The sequence below is a fragment of the Oncorhynchus kisutch genome, linkage group LG2 (assembly GCF_002021735.2).
Source record: "Oncorhynchus kisutch isolate 150728-3 linkage group LG2, Okis_V2, whole genome shotgun sequence".
NCBI lineage: Eukaryota > Metazoa > Chordata > Actinopteri > Salmoniformes > Salmonidae > Oncorhynchus > Oncorhynchus kisutch.
Window position 1 is genome coordinate 2,104,717 of NC_034175.2, and position 14,548 is coordinate 2,119,264.

The following is a 14,548-nucleotide window of genomic DNA, read 5'->3' on the forward strand; positions in this document are numbered from 1 at the left end:
TTTCTAAAGACTTGACATCCAGTGGAAGCGGTAGGAACGGCAAGCAAGTCCCTTAGAAATCTGGATTCCCAATGAAACCCTAATTGAAAAGAGGGTGACATCAAAAAAAAATGGTTTGTCCTCGGGGTTTCGCCTGCAACACAAGTTCTGTTATACTCACAGACATGATTCAAACAGTTTTAGAAATGTCAGTGTTTTCTATCCAAATCTACTAATAATATGCATATCTTATCTTCTGGGGATGAGTAGCAGGCAGTTGAATTTGGGCATACTTTTCATCCAAAATTCCAAATGCTGCCCCCTATCCTAGAGAAGTTTTAACGACCGTTCCACAGGTGCATGTTTATTAATTGTTTATGGTTCATTGAACAAGCATGGGAAACAGTGTTTAAACCCTTTACAATGAAAATCAGTGAATTTATTTGGATTTTTACAAATGATCTCTGAAAGACAGGGTCCTGAAAAGGGGCCGTTTCTTTTTTTGCTGAGTTTCTAACTACGCCCATTTGCATTCCAGCTGAAGAGGACTCTCCTTCCAAAGAAAATAACACAGAGAAACAGAGTCCATTCCATTGAAGGCTGACAGTGGTGGGTTATTGGGTGTCGTTTCAACTTGTGCCAGAAAGACAATGAAACACATATTGGACTTCGATTGCTACGCAATATTTAATTCAATAGAAAACAGATTGGTATTGTGAAGTACAAATTCACAGCGTAAAATGACTAATCAGTAATCATGTACCACCTTCTGTACTCAGTTACAAAGCCATACAGTATGGTAGTCTAGTGCTTCATATATACTAAACAGTATGTACTGTATGTGTAGGGTATAAGACACACTAGAGCACCATATTCTATAGAAAATATTTCAAGCCAACTGAAAGATTTATGAACATTGCAGCAATATCACTTACAGTGGTAACTACTGTATCACTGAATGAAAATGCAAGCCCTCAGATCTCCCCCAAAACCAATTAAATATAAACAAATCATTTAGAAAAATCTATCCAGAGTACACCGGAACAAGTACAACTGAAAACCATGCATTACAAAATCATTTAAACAACTTTTAAGGCATAGTGATTAAGATCTTCACAAGCTTCTCTGAGTATTAATTGTAAGGACTGCATAGAAGTTGTGCACAGATGCTACAAATACAATGTGTAAAGTGTGTGTGTGAAGAAATGGCGAGAGATGATTGGTATCAGAGCAAACTCCATACATGCATCTGTAGTGGCAGGCAGTCAAGTAGTAGGACATACAGCAGAATAGGAATCAAACTGTCAGATATGGTTTCTAAAACAATGTTAACTATGATATCACATTCAGCAGAATATTGTTGATTTCATGAATTAGAAAAACTATCTACATTTGTTCATCATTCTCATATCTGGCAGCATTTGGTCCAACCGTGTTTTAAAAAGTACACTTGCATATCAGATCTCCATGAAGGACTGGATGGAATAGTGTTTGCTGTGCATCAGGTCCATGTGACAGGGCACCAGTAGGATCAGATGAAACACTGTTCACCCTGTAAAAGCAGACATTAACCAGCTACAGTGTTAAATAGTCACAGTACATGTTGGTGTGGTTGCTTCTATCACTATTCAGTCAGTGTAATCATGTGACCAAACTCCTTTTCACTAAGAGTAATAGAGTATTGAAAAGAACCATAATAAGGACCGTATTAAACAGTACCACAGCGTAATTCTGTGTATTAAAGAGCACCATACTAATTACAGTATCATAGCATACCATAGAGTACCACAGAGTAATGATGAAATTGAAGAGTGCAACAGTGTATTGCTGTTAAGTCCTGTAAGTCATTGTAAGTGCTTTAGACAGCGAGTCATCCTGCCTGTTCTTCTCAGGGGTAGAATGTGTTAGTGTTCTGTTACTGTATTCATGTTTATTGTCTTGTATTCCTCCTGGACATCGGAGCTTATTCACCCCCACAATCCTCCTCTTCAGTACTACTAGGAGCCTACTGTCCAGCGCAGTGAGTCATCCTCCTCATCCTCTCCTTCTCCCTGAACCTGTGATCCCTCTCTTTTTCTCTCTCCCTCCCTGAACCTGTGATCCCCCCCCCCCCCCCTCCCTGAACCTGTGATCCCTCCTTTATACAGTATTTTTATAGCAGGTCTATAGACCTGTCCCAGTGTATTGTACCTGTGTGTACAGTAGATGTCTATCTGAAGTGCTTAGAATAACCCCCTCCCTCCAACCCTGTAGTGCTTAAAATACACCCTTTAATCCACCTTCCTCCGTCCCTCTATCCTCCTCCTTCTCCCTTTATAGTGCTCAGAATAGCCCTTGTTCTCCTCCTCCTACCACTACACTGAAGGTTGCCACTACCCCTCCCTCTAGCAGGAACTGGTGTGAAGGTTGCCACTACCCCCCCCCCCCCCCCCTAACAGGAGCTGGTGTGAAGGTTACCACTACCCACCCTTCTCTCCCTTCCCCTAGCAGGAGCTGGTGTGAAGGTTGCCACTACCCACCCTTCCCTCCCTCTAGCAGGAGCTGGTGTGAAGGTTGCCACTACCCCCCCCCTAGCAGGAGCTGGTGTGAAGGTTGCCACTACCCACCCTTCCCTCCCTCTAGCAGGAGCTGGTGTGAAGGTTGCCACTACCCACCCTTCCCTCCCTCTAGCAGAGGCTGGTGTGAAGGTTGCCACTACCCACCCTTCCCTCCCTCTAGCAGGAGCTGGTGTGAAGGTTGCCACTACCCACCCTTCCCTCCCTCTAGCAGGAGCTGGTGTGAAGGTTGCCACTACCCCCCTTAGCAGGAGCTGGTGTGAAGGTTGCCACTACCCACCCTTCCCTCCCTCTAGCAGGAGCTGGTGTGAAGGTTGCCACTACTAAGGTTTCCACTCCCTCTAGCAGCTGGTGTGAAAGTTGCCACTACCCCCCCCCCCCCCTCCCTCTAGCAAGAGCTGGTGTGAAGGTTGTCACTACCCCTCCCTCCCCCCTCTAGCAGGAGCTGGTGTGAAGGTTGCTCCCAGTGAGGATGGACGTGATGCTGGAGGGGTCGTACAGGCCTTCATCATCTTCGTCAGAGCTCAGAGCCGACGAGTCCAGGGCCTGACGCTGCGCCTGCTGCACCTTCCTCCTGAAACACACCATCATCAGCTTCAGAAATGTTATCTTCATCATCTATTGTTCACTACAACAGAGGCTGTAGGTGGATCTCAGCAAATATGTGTGGGAGTAGACAGTTGACTTCTACAGTAGACAGTGTGGTTCCCTGTAGTATCTGTCAGGGAGAGAGCCCTCTGCTGGTCAGATATGGGAACTGACTGGTGTGACATACAGTGGGTCTGTGATTTTTGAAGTGTACCTTTTATCATAGGTACACTTCAACTGTGAGAGACGGAATCGAAAACAAAAATCCAGAAAATCACATTAAGATATTTAAGTAATTAATTAGCATTTTATTGCATTACATAAGTATTTGATCACTTACCAACCTGTTAGTTTTTCTTTAAGAAGCCCTCCTGTTCTCCACTCTTTACCTGTATTAACTGCACCTGTTTGAACTCGTTACCTGTATAAAAGACACCTGTCCACACACTCAATCAAACAGACTCCAACCTCTCCACAATGGCCAAGACCAGTGAGCTGGGTAAGGACATCAGGGATAAAATGGTAGACCTGCACAAGGCTGGCATGGGATACAGGACAATAGGCAAGCAGCTTAGTGAGAAGGCAACAACTGTTGGCGCAATTATTAGAAAATGGAAGAAGTTCAATGGTCAATGGTCAATGACCCTCGGTCTGGGGCTCCATGCAAGAGCTCACCTTGTGGGGTATCAATGATCATGAGGAAGGTGAGGGATCAGCCCAGAACTACACAGCAGGACCTGGTCAATGACCTGAAGAGAGCTGGGACCACAGTCTCAAAGAAAACCATTAGTAACACACTACGCCGTCATGGATTAAAATCCTGCAGCGCACGCAAGGTCCCCCTGCTCAAGCCAGCGCATGTCCAGGCCCGTCTGAAGTTTACCAATGACCATCTGGATGATCCAGAGGAGGAATGGGAGGTCATGGGGTCTGATGAGACAAAAATAGCTTTTTGGTCTAAACTCCACTGGCCGTGTTTGGAGGAAGAAGAAGGATGAGTACAACCCCAAGAACACCATCCCAACCATGAAGCATGGAGGTGGAAACATCATTCTTTGGCGATGCTTTTCTGCAAAGGGGACAGGACGACTGCACCGTATTGAGGGGAGGATGGATGGGGCCATGTATCGCGAGATCTTGGCCAACAACCTCCTTCCCTCAGTAAGAGCATTGAAGATGGGTCGTGGCTGGGTCTTCCAGCATGACAACGACCCGAAACACACAGCCAGGGCAACTAAGGAGTGGCTCCGTAAGAAGCATCTCAAGGTCCTGGAGTGGCCTAGCCAGTCTCCAGACTTGAACCCAATAGAAAATCTTTGGAGGGAGCTGAAAGTCCATATTGCCCAGTGACAGCCCCGAAACCTGAATGTTCTGGAGAAGGTCTGAATGGAGGAGTGGGCCAAAATCCCTGCTGCAGTGTGTGCAAACCTGGTCAAGAACTACAGGAAACGTATGATCTCTGGAATTGCAAACAAAGGTTTCTGTACCAAATATTAAGTTCTGCTTTTCTGATGTATCAAATACTTATGTCATGCAATAAAATGCAAATGAAATACTTAAATATCATACAATGTGATTTTCTGGATTTTTGTTTTAGATTCCGTCTCTCACAGTTGAAGTGTACCTATGATAAAAATTAGACCTCTACATGCTTTGTAAGTAGGAAAACCTGTAAAATCGGTAGTGTTTCAAATACTTGTTCTCTCCACTGTACAGGGATGACTGCTGTCTGCTAGATCTGTCTCTGCATCCCCCTTCACAGCTGACCTGCACATACGTACGTGTGTGTGTGTTCCCACAGCACTGTTGAGTGGGGTTTAATGAGACACCTTTACACAGCTGGGTGAGTGTGACTGTTGAAGAAGTATGTTTGTGTGTGTTTGAATCCGACTGCTTTATTCTGTAATGATGTGTGTCTGATAGCAGCATCTCTGTTGAGGGATCAGAGAGGAGCTCAGTGATCCATAGAATGATACACAACACACACACATACACACTGCACGCTAGTTTGGCTGTGGGGAGTGAACAGGCTGCCAGTAAATGTCAGCTCACTGAACTCATTACCAATGACAAGAGGAACAGAAAGAGGTCTGGAGGAGAACAGAAAGAGGTCTGGAGGAGAACAGAGGAACAGAAAGAGGTCTGGAGGAGAACAGAGGAACAGAGAGAGGTCTGGAGGGAGTGGAAGAGAACAGAAAGAGGTCTGGAGGGAGTGGAGGAGAACAGAAGAACAGAAAGAGGTCTGGAGGGAGTGGAAGAGAACAGAGAGAATTGGGCTGGTTCAGAAGAAGAGCCACATCTAGGAGAAAGGAGATACTTAGTAATCTAACATGTGAAACAGGTAGAGTGTCAGACTTGGAAACACAACCCACACAGACTTACTTGAGCTCAGTCTCTAGCGCGGTGACTCTGCCCTGTAAGGCCTCCTTTAGTTCCATCTGTTCCTCCATCTCTCTCTGGGCCTTCCTCCTCAATCCCTCCATCCTCTCTACCTCGGTCTCCCCCTCATCCACCTGTCTCTTCAGAGCCTTCACACGCAGAGACAGCTACAACACAGAGGAATCAGTCAGGCTGTGTGCGTGTGTGTGTGTGTGTGTGTGTGTGTGTGTGTGTGCGCGCGTACCTGGTCTCTCTGTTCTGTGTGTTGGTGTCTCTCTTCCTCCAGGGTAAAGTTGAGCTCCTTCAGTTTCTTCTCCAGGCGACGCTGAGACGACAACATGGAGTTCTTCTCCCTAACACACACACACACACACACACACACACACGTTTAGCACAAACATGAACAAGGTGATTCTGGATACAGATGTGTGACCAGTTCATAATATCATAAGCTTTACTTGTCATCAATAATGTGAATGTCAATTTAAGGTACACTTCTCTAACTAACAGTGAACTACCATACCAAACACAAAATCAGCTTTTGTTACAAAATATCATATTCCAGACTATGTGGTGCATTGTGGCGTCTGTAGTTCCTGGGGTGTGGTGCATTGTGGGACGTGTAGTGTGCGGTATACCTATCCTCGCTGTGGAGGCGTTCCTCCAACTCGTGAACTTTACTCTCCAGCTGAGCCACTCCTACAGAGGAGCGAGACTGACCCTCCATATCAGATACTCTGGTCTTCAACTCCTTCATCTGGACAGAGAGATTTAAGCATAATTAATCATCACTCAGACCTTAAGATCATTTCAGTGGAGACACAGACTTAACGTACATGTCTTTCTAGGGCATTCTTGTCCAGCTCCAGGTCCTGTCTGGAGGATCTCTCCTGCATCAGCTCTGAACGCAGCTGCTCCATCTGCACACAGACAGACAGAGGAGCGCCAGACAGAGGAGCGCCAGACAGAGGAACACCAGACAGAGTGAGGGGAGAAAGAGGGTGAGGGGAGAAAGAGGGTGAGGGGAGAAAGAGGGTGAGTAGAGAGATAACAAATACATTATTTTCCTAGCTTGGTCCTGGTTCTTTCAACTGTTAACCAACAGACTGGTGAAAGCTGTCATTTATAGTGTGTTTGTGTGTGTACCTGGTCTCTGGTCCTGGTGACTCTGTCAGTGAGTAGCTCCACAGATCCCTTCTCCTCCTCCAGCTCCAGCTCCAGTCGTTTCATCTTGTCCTCCGTGCTGCGGAGCTCCCTGCTCTTGTCTGTGAGGCTGCTCCTGCTGTTCTCCAGTTCAGCCTCTAGGTGGTGCAGGCGGTTGGTGAGCAGCTCCTTGTCCAGCTGAACATTGTCTCTCTCCTCAACCACAAAGAGCAGCTCCTTCTTCTGACGTGACGCCTGGCGCACGACACACACACACACACTCTCTGGATCAGCGTTAAAGACGAATCACCTTCACCTCTCAAACTCATCTCTGGACCTCAAAGCCAGTTCCACTGTGTTTTTTCATTGTTCCCCTCTAATCAGGGACCAATTTAGACCTGGGACACCAGGTGGGTGCAATTCATTAGCAGGTAGAAGAAAAAAGCAGCAGGCTCTGGCAGGGTGAGAGATGACTAGCCCTGACCAATACCATCACCTCCTGAAGACCCTTTCCTCCTCCGTCTCCTCTCGCTTTCCCTCCTCCTCCTCTCACCCCGTCCCTTCCTCTCTCTCACCTCCTGAAGACCCTTTCCTCCTCCGTCTCCTCTCGCTTTCCCTCCTCCTCCTCTCACCCCGTCCCTTCCTCTCTATCACCTCCTGAAGACCCTTTCCTCCTCTGTCTCCTCCCTCTTTCCCTCCTCCTCCTCTCACCCCGTCCCTTCCTCCCTCCATCCATCTCTCTCTCACCTCCTGAAGACCCTTTCCTCCTCAGTCTCCTCTCTTTTCCTCCTCCTCTCTCACCCTGTCCCTTCCTCTCTCTCACCTCCTCTTCCAGTCTCTTGAGGGAGGTCTGGCTCCTCTCCAGTTCTACCAGTGTGTCATTGCCCTGCCTCTGGGCCTCCTGTGTCTCACTGCGAGATCTCTCTCTCTGTTCCTCCAGCTGGGCCCTGAGAACATGCACCTCTTCACCAGACGACTGGGACAGAGACTCAAACTACATGGACAGAGAAAGAGGCAGAGTGAGAGTGAGAGTAGGGAGAGAGCGAGGAGTAAGTAGACAGAGAGAGAGATTTTTATTTGCACAGTGTACATTTGTAAACACAGCACTTCAATGCAGTACACAGAGCATCAGAAAAACCCATGTAGACACACACACTCCTCACCTCCTTATTGAGTTTGTCCAGGGACCGCTCCTGCTGTCTCCTCTGTTGCTCCAGCTGTGTGTTGGTCTGTGTGAGCTGGTCCCTCTCCTTCTCCCTGTCCTCCAGACGCAGACTGAGCTGCCGGTGGTCCTGGCCCAGCCGAGAGGCTCCTCTCCTGGCCTCGTCAAGCTCCTGCCTCAACCCCCTCAACTCCGCCTGGAGGGACAGCTCTGCCTCCGAACTCTCTGATGCACTGGAAGCCAGCTGAGACTGGGGGGGACACACACAAATACATACTGTGAAACAACACACCCACTAACAAAGAGCTGTGAGAAAGAGGTAGTGTAATGTGTGTGTATATGTCTCACCTCCAGGCGTGAGAGTTTCTCTCGGAGGCGTGTGTTAGCTGCCTCCTGCTCCTGCTGTGAGTCTCTGAGAGCGTTTAGTTCTGTCTGGGTTCTGGCCAGCCGCTCTGTGTTTGACTGCAGCTCCTGCTCAGTGCTGGAGAGTTTCTCTCCCAGTCGGTCTCTCTCCCCACGAGCATCAGTCAACTCTGACTGCAGGCCAGACACGACCGACGGGTCAGGGAGCTATGGAGAGAAACAAAAGAGGTGAGTGGTTGAGAGAAGGATGGAGATTGTGAATATAAGGGAGGAAAAGTGGCCATCTTTCCCAGTCACATAGCTGGTACTACACAACACACACCTGTTTGGTTCTCTCCTGGGCCTTGGCCAGATCCTCTTTGGCTCGATTTGATTGGCCCCTCAGCCTGTCCATCTCATACTTGAGCTCCGCCTCCTGCTCCTGGTTGGCCTTCTTCAGGGAGATTACCTCCATTACCTTTTTATCGAGCTCCGCCCTTTTCTTCTCTGCCTCTGATTGGGCCTGCTGCAGATCGGCACGCAAACTCTGCAGCTCCTGACATGACAATGGAGAACAGTGTCAGTGTGTACCTTGTTGAGAGTGTGTGTGTCAGAATCAGTGTGTGTGTGTACCTGGTTGAGTGTGTGTGTATGACTGGGGTCTGGTATCTGCTGTTTCATGGTGTTGACCCTCTCCTGTACTTCATTCAGTTCTTCCTCAAGCTCCTCTTTCTCCAGACGAGCCTGCAGCATCCTGCAACACAAACACACACCATTTTAACCAATTAAAGATCCATTTCAAAATCTAGAAATCAAGTCACAGATGAGCACTGATCAGACATCATTTAGTTTGATCAACAAAGCTACAGTTCAATCTCCAATGCTGATTTCAGTCCCTCAAAGTTGATCAAACGTTTTGTTGTTAAAATGAGGTCATTCTACAGTATCACAATTTCTTCAGTCAGTCAGTCAAATAGAGAAACACAGAAGCTGGTTTAACTGGAATGTCAGCTACACGGCCATAAACCCTGGCTATTAACCGCAGCTATTAAAACCCTCTAGAGAGGATTCTAAAATATGGAATTGTTCCGCAGCTACTAACATGCATGCAGCCCATGCAAAAAAACATCTCTCTAGCTTAAAACAGACATTTTGCTGGGGTTTTTCAATATCTTAATTACATTTCCGCGGGGTCGCAGAAATGATAGGCTAAGGGTTAGCACGGCTGGCTACTGGCACGGCTGGCTACTGGCACGGCTGGCTACTGGCACGGCTGGCTACTGGCACGGCTGGCTACTGGCACGGCTGGCTACTGGCACGGCTGGCTACTGGCACGGCTATAACCAATATACAGCACATATATAGGCTCCCTCACGGTGGCTCAGGGGTGATGGGCGTGTCTAGTCAATAAGACTAGAGAGGAGGAGACGGTACAGAATCGGAGAACAAAAATGGGACATGTGGATGGTTACATAGATGTATACATGGATGGTTGAAAAACAGGGAAGAGATGTGTAAGACTTTGTAAGTGAAGTGTGTGTGTGTGTGTACAGTACCAGTCAATTACTACTTAAGTAAATTAAATAACTTATTTTTCTTAAAACTGCATTGTTGGTTAAAAGTAAACATTTCACAGTAAGGTTGTATTCTCTGTAGGTGCCTGTACTCACTCCTGTTTGGTGGTCCGTAGTTCATCTCTAGTATTGTGGAACTGCGTCATCCAGTGGCCACTCTCGTCCCTGCAGTCTTCCAGCTGCTGCTGTAGAGTACGCACCGACGCATTCACACGCAACCGCTCTGACTCGATACCCGCCTGAGACTGGGGAGAGAGAAGAAGGGGGAGAGAGAAGAGAGGGAGAGAGTGGATATGAGAGAGTGTGGAGAGAGAGAGGTAGGGGGGAAAGAAGAGAGGGAGGGTGGATATGAGAGAGTGTAGGGGGAGAGAGAGGGAGGGTGGATATGAGAGAGTGTAGGGAGAGAGGTAGGGGGGAGAGAAGAGAGAGGGAGGATGGATATGAGAGAGTGTAGGGAGAGAGGTAGGGGGGAGAGAAGAGAAAGGGAGGATGGATATGAGAGAGGTAGGGGGGAGAGAAGAGAGGGAGGGTGGATATGAGAGAGTGTGGGGAGAGAGAGGGAGGGTGGATATGAGAGTGTGGGGAGAGAGGGGTAGGGGGAGAGAAGAGAGAGGGAGGATGGATATGAGAGAGAGAGAGAGTGGGGAGAGGGAGGATGATATGAGAGAGAGAGTGGGGAGAGAGAGGGAGTAAGACGTGTCATTAAGAATGTGAGATCAGCTGATGTACTGCTTGTGGCTTTGTCTGTGCAGTCAAACGTAACGGTGTAATCACTTGTTGTTCCTGCTATAATGCCCCGGTGTGAAGCAAGTCCAGTGGGTCTCAATCACTTCACGCTCTGCTGCTCCCCCAGTGCACGCGTGTGGGTAGGAAAGAGCTCTCAAGTAAGAATTTGACTACCGTTTTCCACCGGTTGTATCCTGTGGCCGTGGTGAATAAAAGTTTAAACGTGGGTGTGTACCTGTGAGACCTGCTCCACGGTACTCCTCAGTCTCTCCATGTCAGTGCTGTACTGTTCTCGAAGTGTCTCCATGTCTTTGTCGTGCGTGGCCACCTCGTCCTTCAGAGCTCCCTTCAGGGCCGTCAGCTCCCTCTCTCTCTGTCTCAGAGAATCCTCCAGCTTCTGCTTCAACATGGACACCTCCAACAGAGACGCTTGACAAGTCACCAGGTCCTGTAGACACACAATACACACAACACATTCTACAGGACAGTTACAAAGAGTGCACAACAAAGATCTTGTGTCTCAAGACCACCCAAATGTTGTGTTACCGTCTTGTTGCCGTTCTCTGTCCTCAGCTCCTCCTGTAGCTCGCCCAGTCGGTCCTCCATATCTCTGACTCTGGACTCAGCACTCTCTCTCTCCATACGCAACTGACTCAGCCTGACAGAGACCGTGATTTATTCATTTAACCTTTATTTCTACAGGTCATTCTCATTGAGATAAAATCTATTTTACAAGAGAGATCTGATGCTCTTTATCTCAACACTAACAAAGAACCTTTCAATAAGCCATCATTATAACCAGTTCTGATCCAGCAGCCTGGAGTCACTTTCAACCTGCCTGGTTCCTCTCAAGGTTTCCTTCTACCCAGGTAATTTGTCCTGCTCACTGTTACTCACTCAGAGTGTGTCTGGTGTAGTTCAGTCTTCTTCCTGTCCACAGTCTCCTGGAGCTGCATGTTCTCATCCAGACATGAATCCAGCTCTGCTTTTAACACAGGGTCAGAGCTGCCCACAGAGCCCTATGCACACACACAGTCCTGTACTGTAGGCTACATGACCACCACAACATCAGACAACGACAGACAGTGGGGAGGTGACAGAGTGGTAGTATTTAATTACACCATTAGAAATATTTTGGAGAACAGGCATGATTCTCTATTTAAACATGCTGTGTGTCTGTGTTCTTCAGAATAGTGTCAGACAGGCTTTAATCCTCACTGTAGAATTCACATACATGATTAAGTGGTTATAGGGTGTTAGAGTTAAATACCAGCCCAACTCCCTTAAGCCAACACATAATTACTCATTATCAGATATAATAATGTGTGTGTGTCCACCTCTAACCCAACAGGTTTAAACTGGTTTAAAATCATCGGTGGTCCATTTACAGGGCTTTTAGGGCATTCGGATTAGACTGCCACTAAAAACATCAGCTCCTCTCAGAAAACGCACACACGGTGGGCTCAGCTGGTGTGTGTACTGTTGAAACAGCTCACCGTGAGCGTCTCCTAGGTGCCAAACAAACACCATCGCTCTACTCTTTCCATCACGTCCCAAATGATCACTCCTTCCTCTTTTTCTCCTACTCTCCTCCACTCACCCTCCTCTCCTCCTGTAGAGAGGTCTGTAGCTCCATCATCTTCCTCTCCAGATCCCTCTTTTCTCTCTTCCACTCCTCACCAGAGCTCTCACTGGGCTGAGGGGGAGAGTGACTTTAGTGGATACCCCATAGAATGACAGCTAGCACCACCAATGACAAATTGAAATAAGATGAGCAGTACTACGGAGGTGTATAGAGATGTATATTAGAGTACTACAGAGATGTATAGAGATGTACAGTGGGGAGAACAAGTATTTGACACACTGCCGATTTTGCAGGTTTTTCTACTTACAAAGCATGTAGAGGTCTGTAATTTTTATCATAGGTACACTTCAACTGTGAGAGACGGAATCTTAAAACAAAAATCCAGAAAATCACATTATGATTTTTAAGTCATTAATTTGCATTTTATTGCATTACATAAGTATTTGATCACCTACCAACCAGTAAGAATTCCGTCTCTCACAGACCTGTTAGTTTTTCTTTAAGAAGCCCTCCTGTTCTCCACTCATTACCTGTATTAACTGCACCTGTTTGAACTCGTTACCGGTCCACACACTCAAACAGACTCCAACCTCTCCACAATGGCCAAGACCAGAGAGTTGTGTAAGGACATCAGGGATAAAATTGTAGACCTGCACAAGGCTGGGATGGGCTACAGGACAATTGGAAAGCAGCTTGATGAGAAGGCAACAACTGGCGCAATTATTAGAAAATGGAAGAAGTTCAAGATGACGGTCAATCACCCTCGGTGTGGGGCTCCATGCAAGATCTCACCTCGTGGGGCATCAATGATCATGAGGAAGGTGAGGGATCAGCTCAGATCTACACGGCAGGATCTGGTCATTGACCTGAAGAGAGCTGGGACCACAGTCTCAAAGAAAACCATTAGTAACACACTATGCCGTCATGGATTAAAATCCTGCAGCGCACGCAAGGTCCCCCTGCTCAAGCCAGCCACATGTCCAGGCCTGTCTGAAGTTTGCCAATGACCATCTGGATGATCCAGAGGAGGAATGGGAGAAGGTCATGGGGTCTGATGAGACAAAAACATAGCTTTTTGGTCTAAACTCCACTGGCCGTGTTTGGAAGAAGAAGAAGGATGAGTACAACCCCAAGAACACCATCCCAACCGTGAAGCATGGAGGTGGAAACCTCATTCTTTGGGTATGCTTTTCTGCAAAGGGGACAGGACGACTGCACCGTATTGAGGGGAGGATGGATCGGGCCATGTATCGCGAGATCTTGGCCAACAACCTCCTTCCCTCAGTAGGAGAATTGAAGATGGGTCGTGGCTGGGTCTTCCAGCATGACAATGACCCGAAACACACAGCCAGGGCAACTAAGGAGTGGCTCCGTAAGAAGCATCTCAAGGTCCTGGAGTGGCCTAGCCAGTCTCCAGACCTGAACCCAATAGAAAATCTTTGGAGGGAGCTGAAAGTCCGTATTGCCCAGCGACAGCCCCGAAACCTGAATGATCTGGAGAAGGTCTGTATGGAGCGGTGAGCCAAAATCCCTGCTGCAGTGTGTGCAAACCTGGTCAAGAACGACAGGAAACGTATGATCTCTGTAATTGCAAACAAAGGTTTCTGTACCAAATATTAAGTTCTGCTTTTCTGATGTATCAAATACTTATGTCATGCAATAAAATGCAAATGAAATACTTAAATATCATACAATGTGATTTTCTGGATTTTTGTTTTAGATTCCATCTCTCACAGTTGAAGTGTACCTATGATAAAAATTGCAGACCTCTACATGCTTTGTAAGCAGGAAAACCTGCAAAATCGGGAGTGTATCAAATACTTGTTCTCCCCACTGTATAGTAGAGTACCGCGGAGATGTATAGAGATGTATATTAGAGTACTACGTAGGTGTATAGAGATGTATATTAGAGTACCGCGGAGATGTATATTAGAGTACTGCTGAGGTGTATAGAGATGTATATTAGAGAACCACGGAGGTGTATAGAGATACACTGTTCCAAAAAATAAAGGGAACACTAAAATAACACATCCTAGATATGAATGAAATATTCTTATTAAATATTTTTTCTTTACATAGTTGAATGTACTGACAACAAAATCACACAAAAATTATCAATGGAAATCAAATTTATCAAACCATGGAGGTCTGGATTTGGAGTCGCACTCAAAATTAAAGTGGAAAACCACACTACATCAGTATAGCCTGATCCACCTTTGATGTAATGTCCTTAAAATGTCCCTATGTCTTGCTTGTTCTATGTTGCTATTGTCTATATTGTAATTGTTTTTAATAACCTGCCCAGGGACTGCGGTTGAAAATTAGCCGGCTGGCTAAAACCGGCACTTTTACTGAAATGTTGATTAATGTGCCTGTAAAAATAAAAATAAACTCAAACTCAAAATAAGTCAAAATGAGGCTCAGTAGTGTGTGTGGCCTCCACGTGCCTGTATGACCTCCCTACAACGCCTGGGCATGCTCCTGATGGTCTCCTGAGGGATCTCCTCCCAGACCT

The 14,548-nt window shown here is 46.9% G+C and overlaps 1 protein-coding gene across 2 annotated transcripts in view; it reads right to left on the bottom strand.

Annotated features, from left to right (window-relative positions):
* Window positions 1–641: 641 nt before the first annotated feature.
* The window catches only part of LOC109884826 (cingulin-like), a 28,164-nt gene continuing 14,257 nt past the window's right edge, over window positions 642–14,548 (bottom strand). For both annotated transcript variants that reach the window (XM_031837197.1, XM_031837200.1), the window contains 16 exons: window positions 12,049–12,144; window positions 11,346–11,467; window positions 10,995–11,106; window positions 10,684–10,896; window positions 9,819–9,967; window positions 8,782–8,902; window positions 8,492–8,704; window positions 8,155–8,376; window positions 7,808–8,056; window positions 7,468–7,638; window positions 6,648–6,899; window positions 6,338–6,421; window positions 6,140–6,258; window positions 5,746–5,854; window positions 5,505–5,668; window positions 642–3,108 (listed from right to left, as the gene is read on the bottom strand). In XM_031837197.1, the coding sequence (XP_031693057.1) occupies window positions 2,970–3,108; window positions 5,505–5,668; window positions 5,746–5,854; window positions 6,140–6,258; window positions 6,338–6,421; window positions 6,648–6,899; window positions 7,468–7,638; window positions 7,808–8,056; window positions 8,155–8,376; window positions 8,492–8,704; window positions 8,782–8,902; window positions 9,819–9,967; window positions 10,684–10,896; window positions 10,995–11,106; window positions 11,346–11,467; window positions 12,049–12,144 (2,535 nt within the window). In that variant the 3' untranslated portion in view covers window positions 642–2,969. The remainder of the gene's footprint in view (window positions 3,109–5,504; window positions 5,669–5,745; window positions 5,855–6,139; window positions 6,259–6,337; window positions 6,422–6,647; window positions 6,900–7,467; window positions 7,639–7,807; window positions 8,057–8,154; window positions 8,377–8,491; window positions 8,705–8,781; window positions 8,903–9,818; window positions 9,968–10,683; window positions 10,897–10,994; window positions 11,107–11,345; window positions 11,468–12,048; window positions 12,145–14,548) is intronic.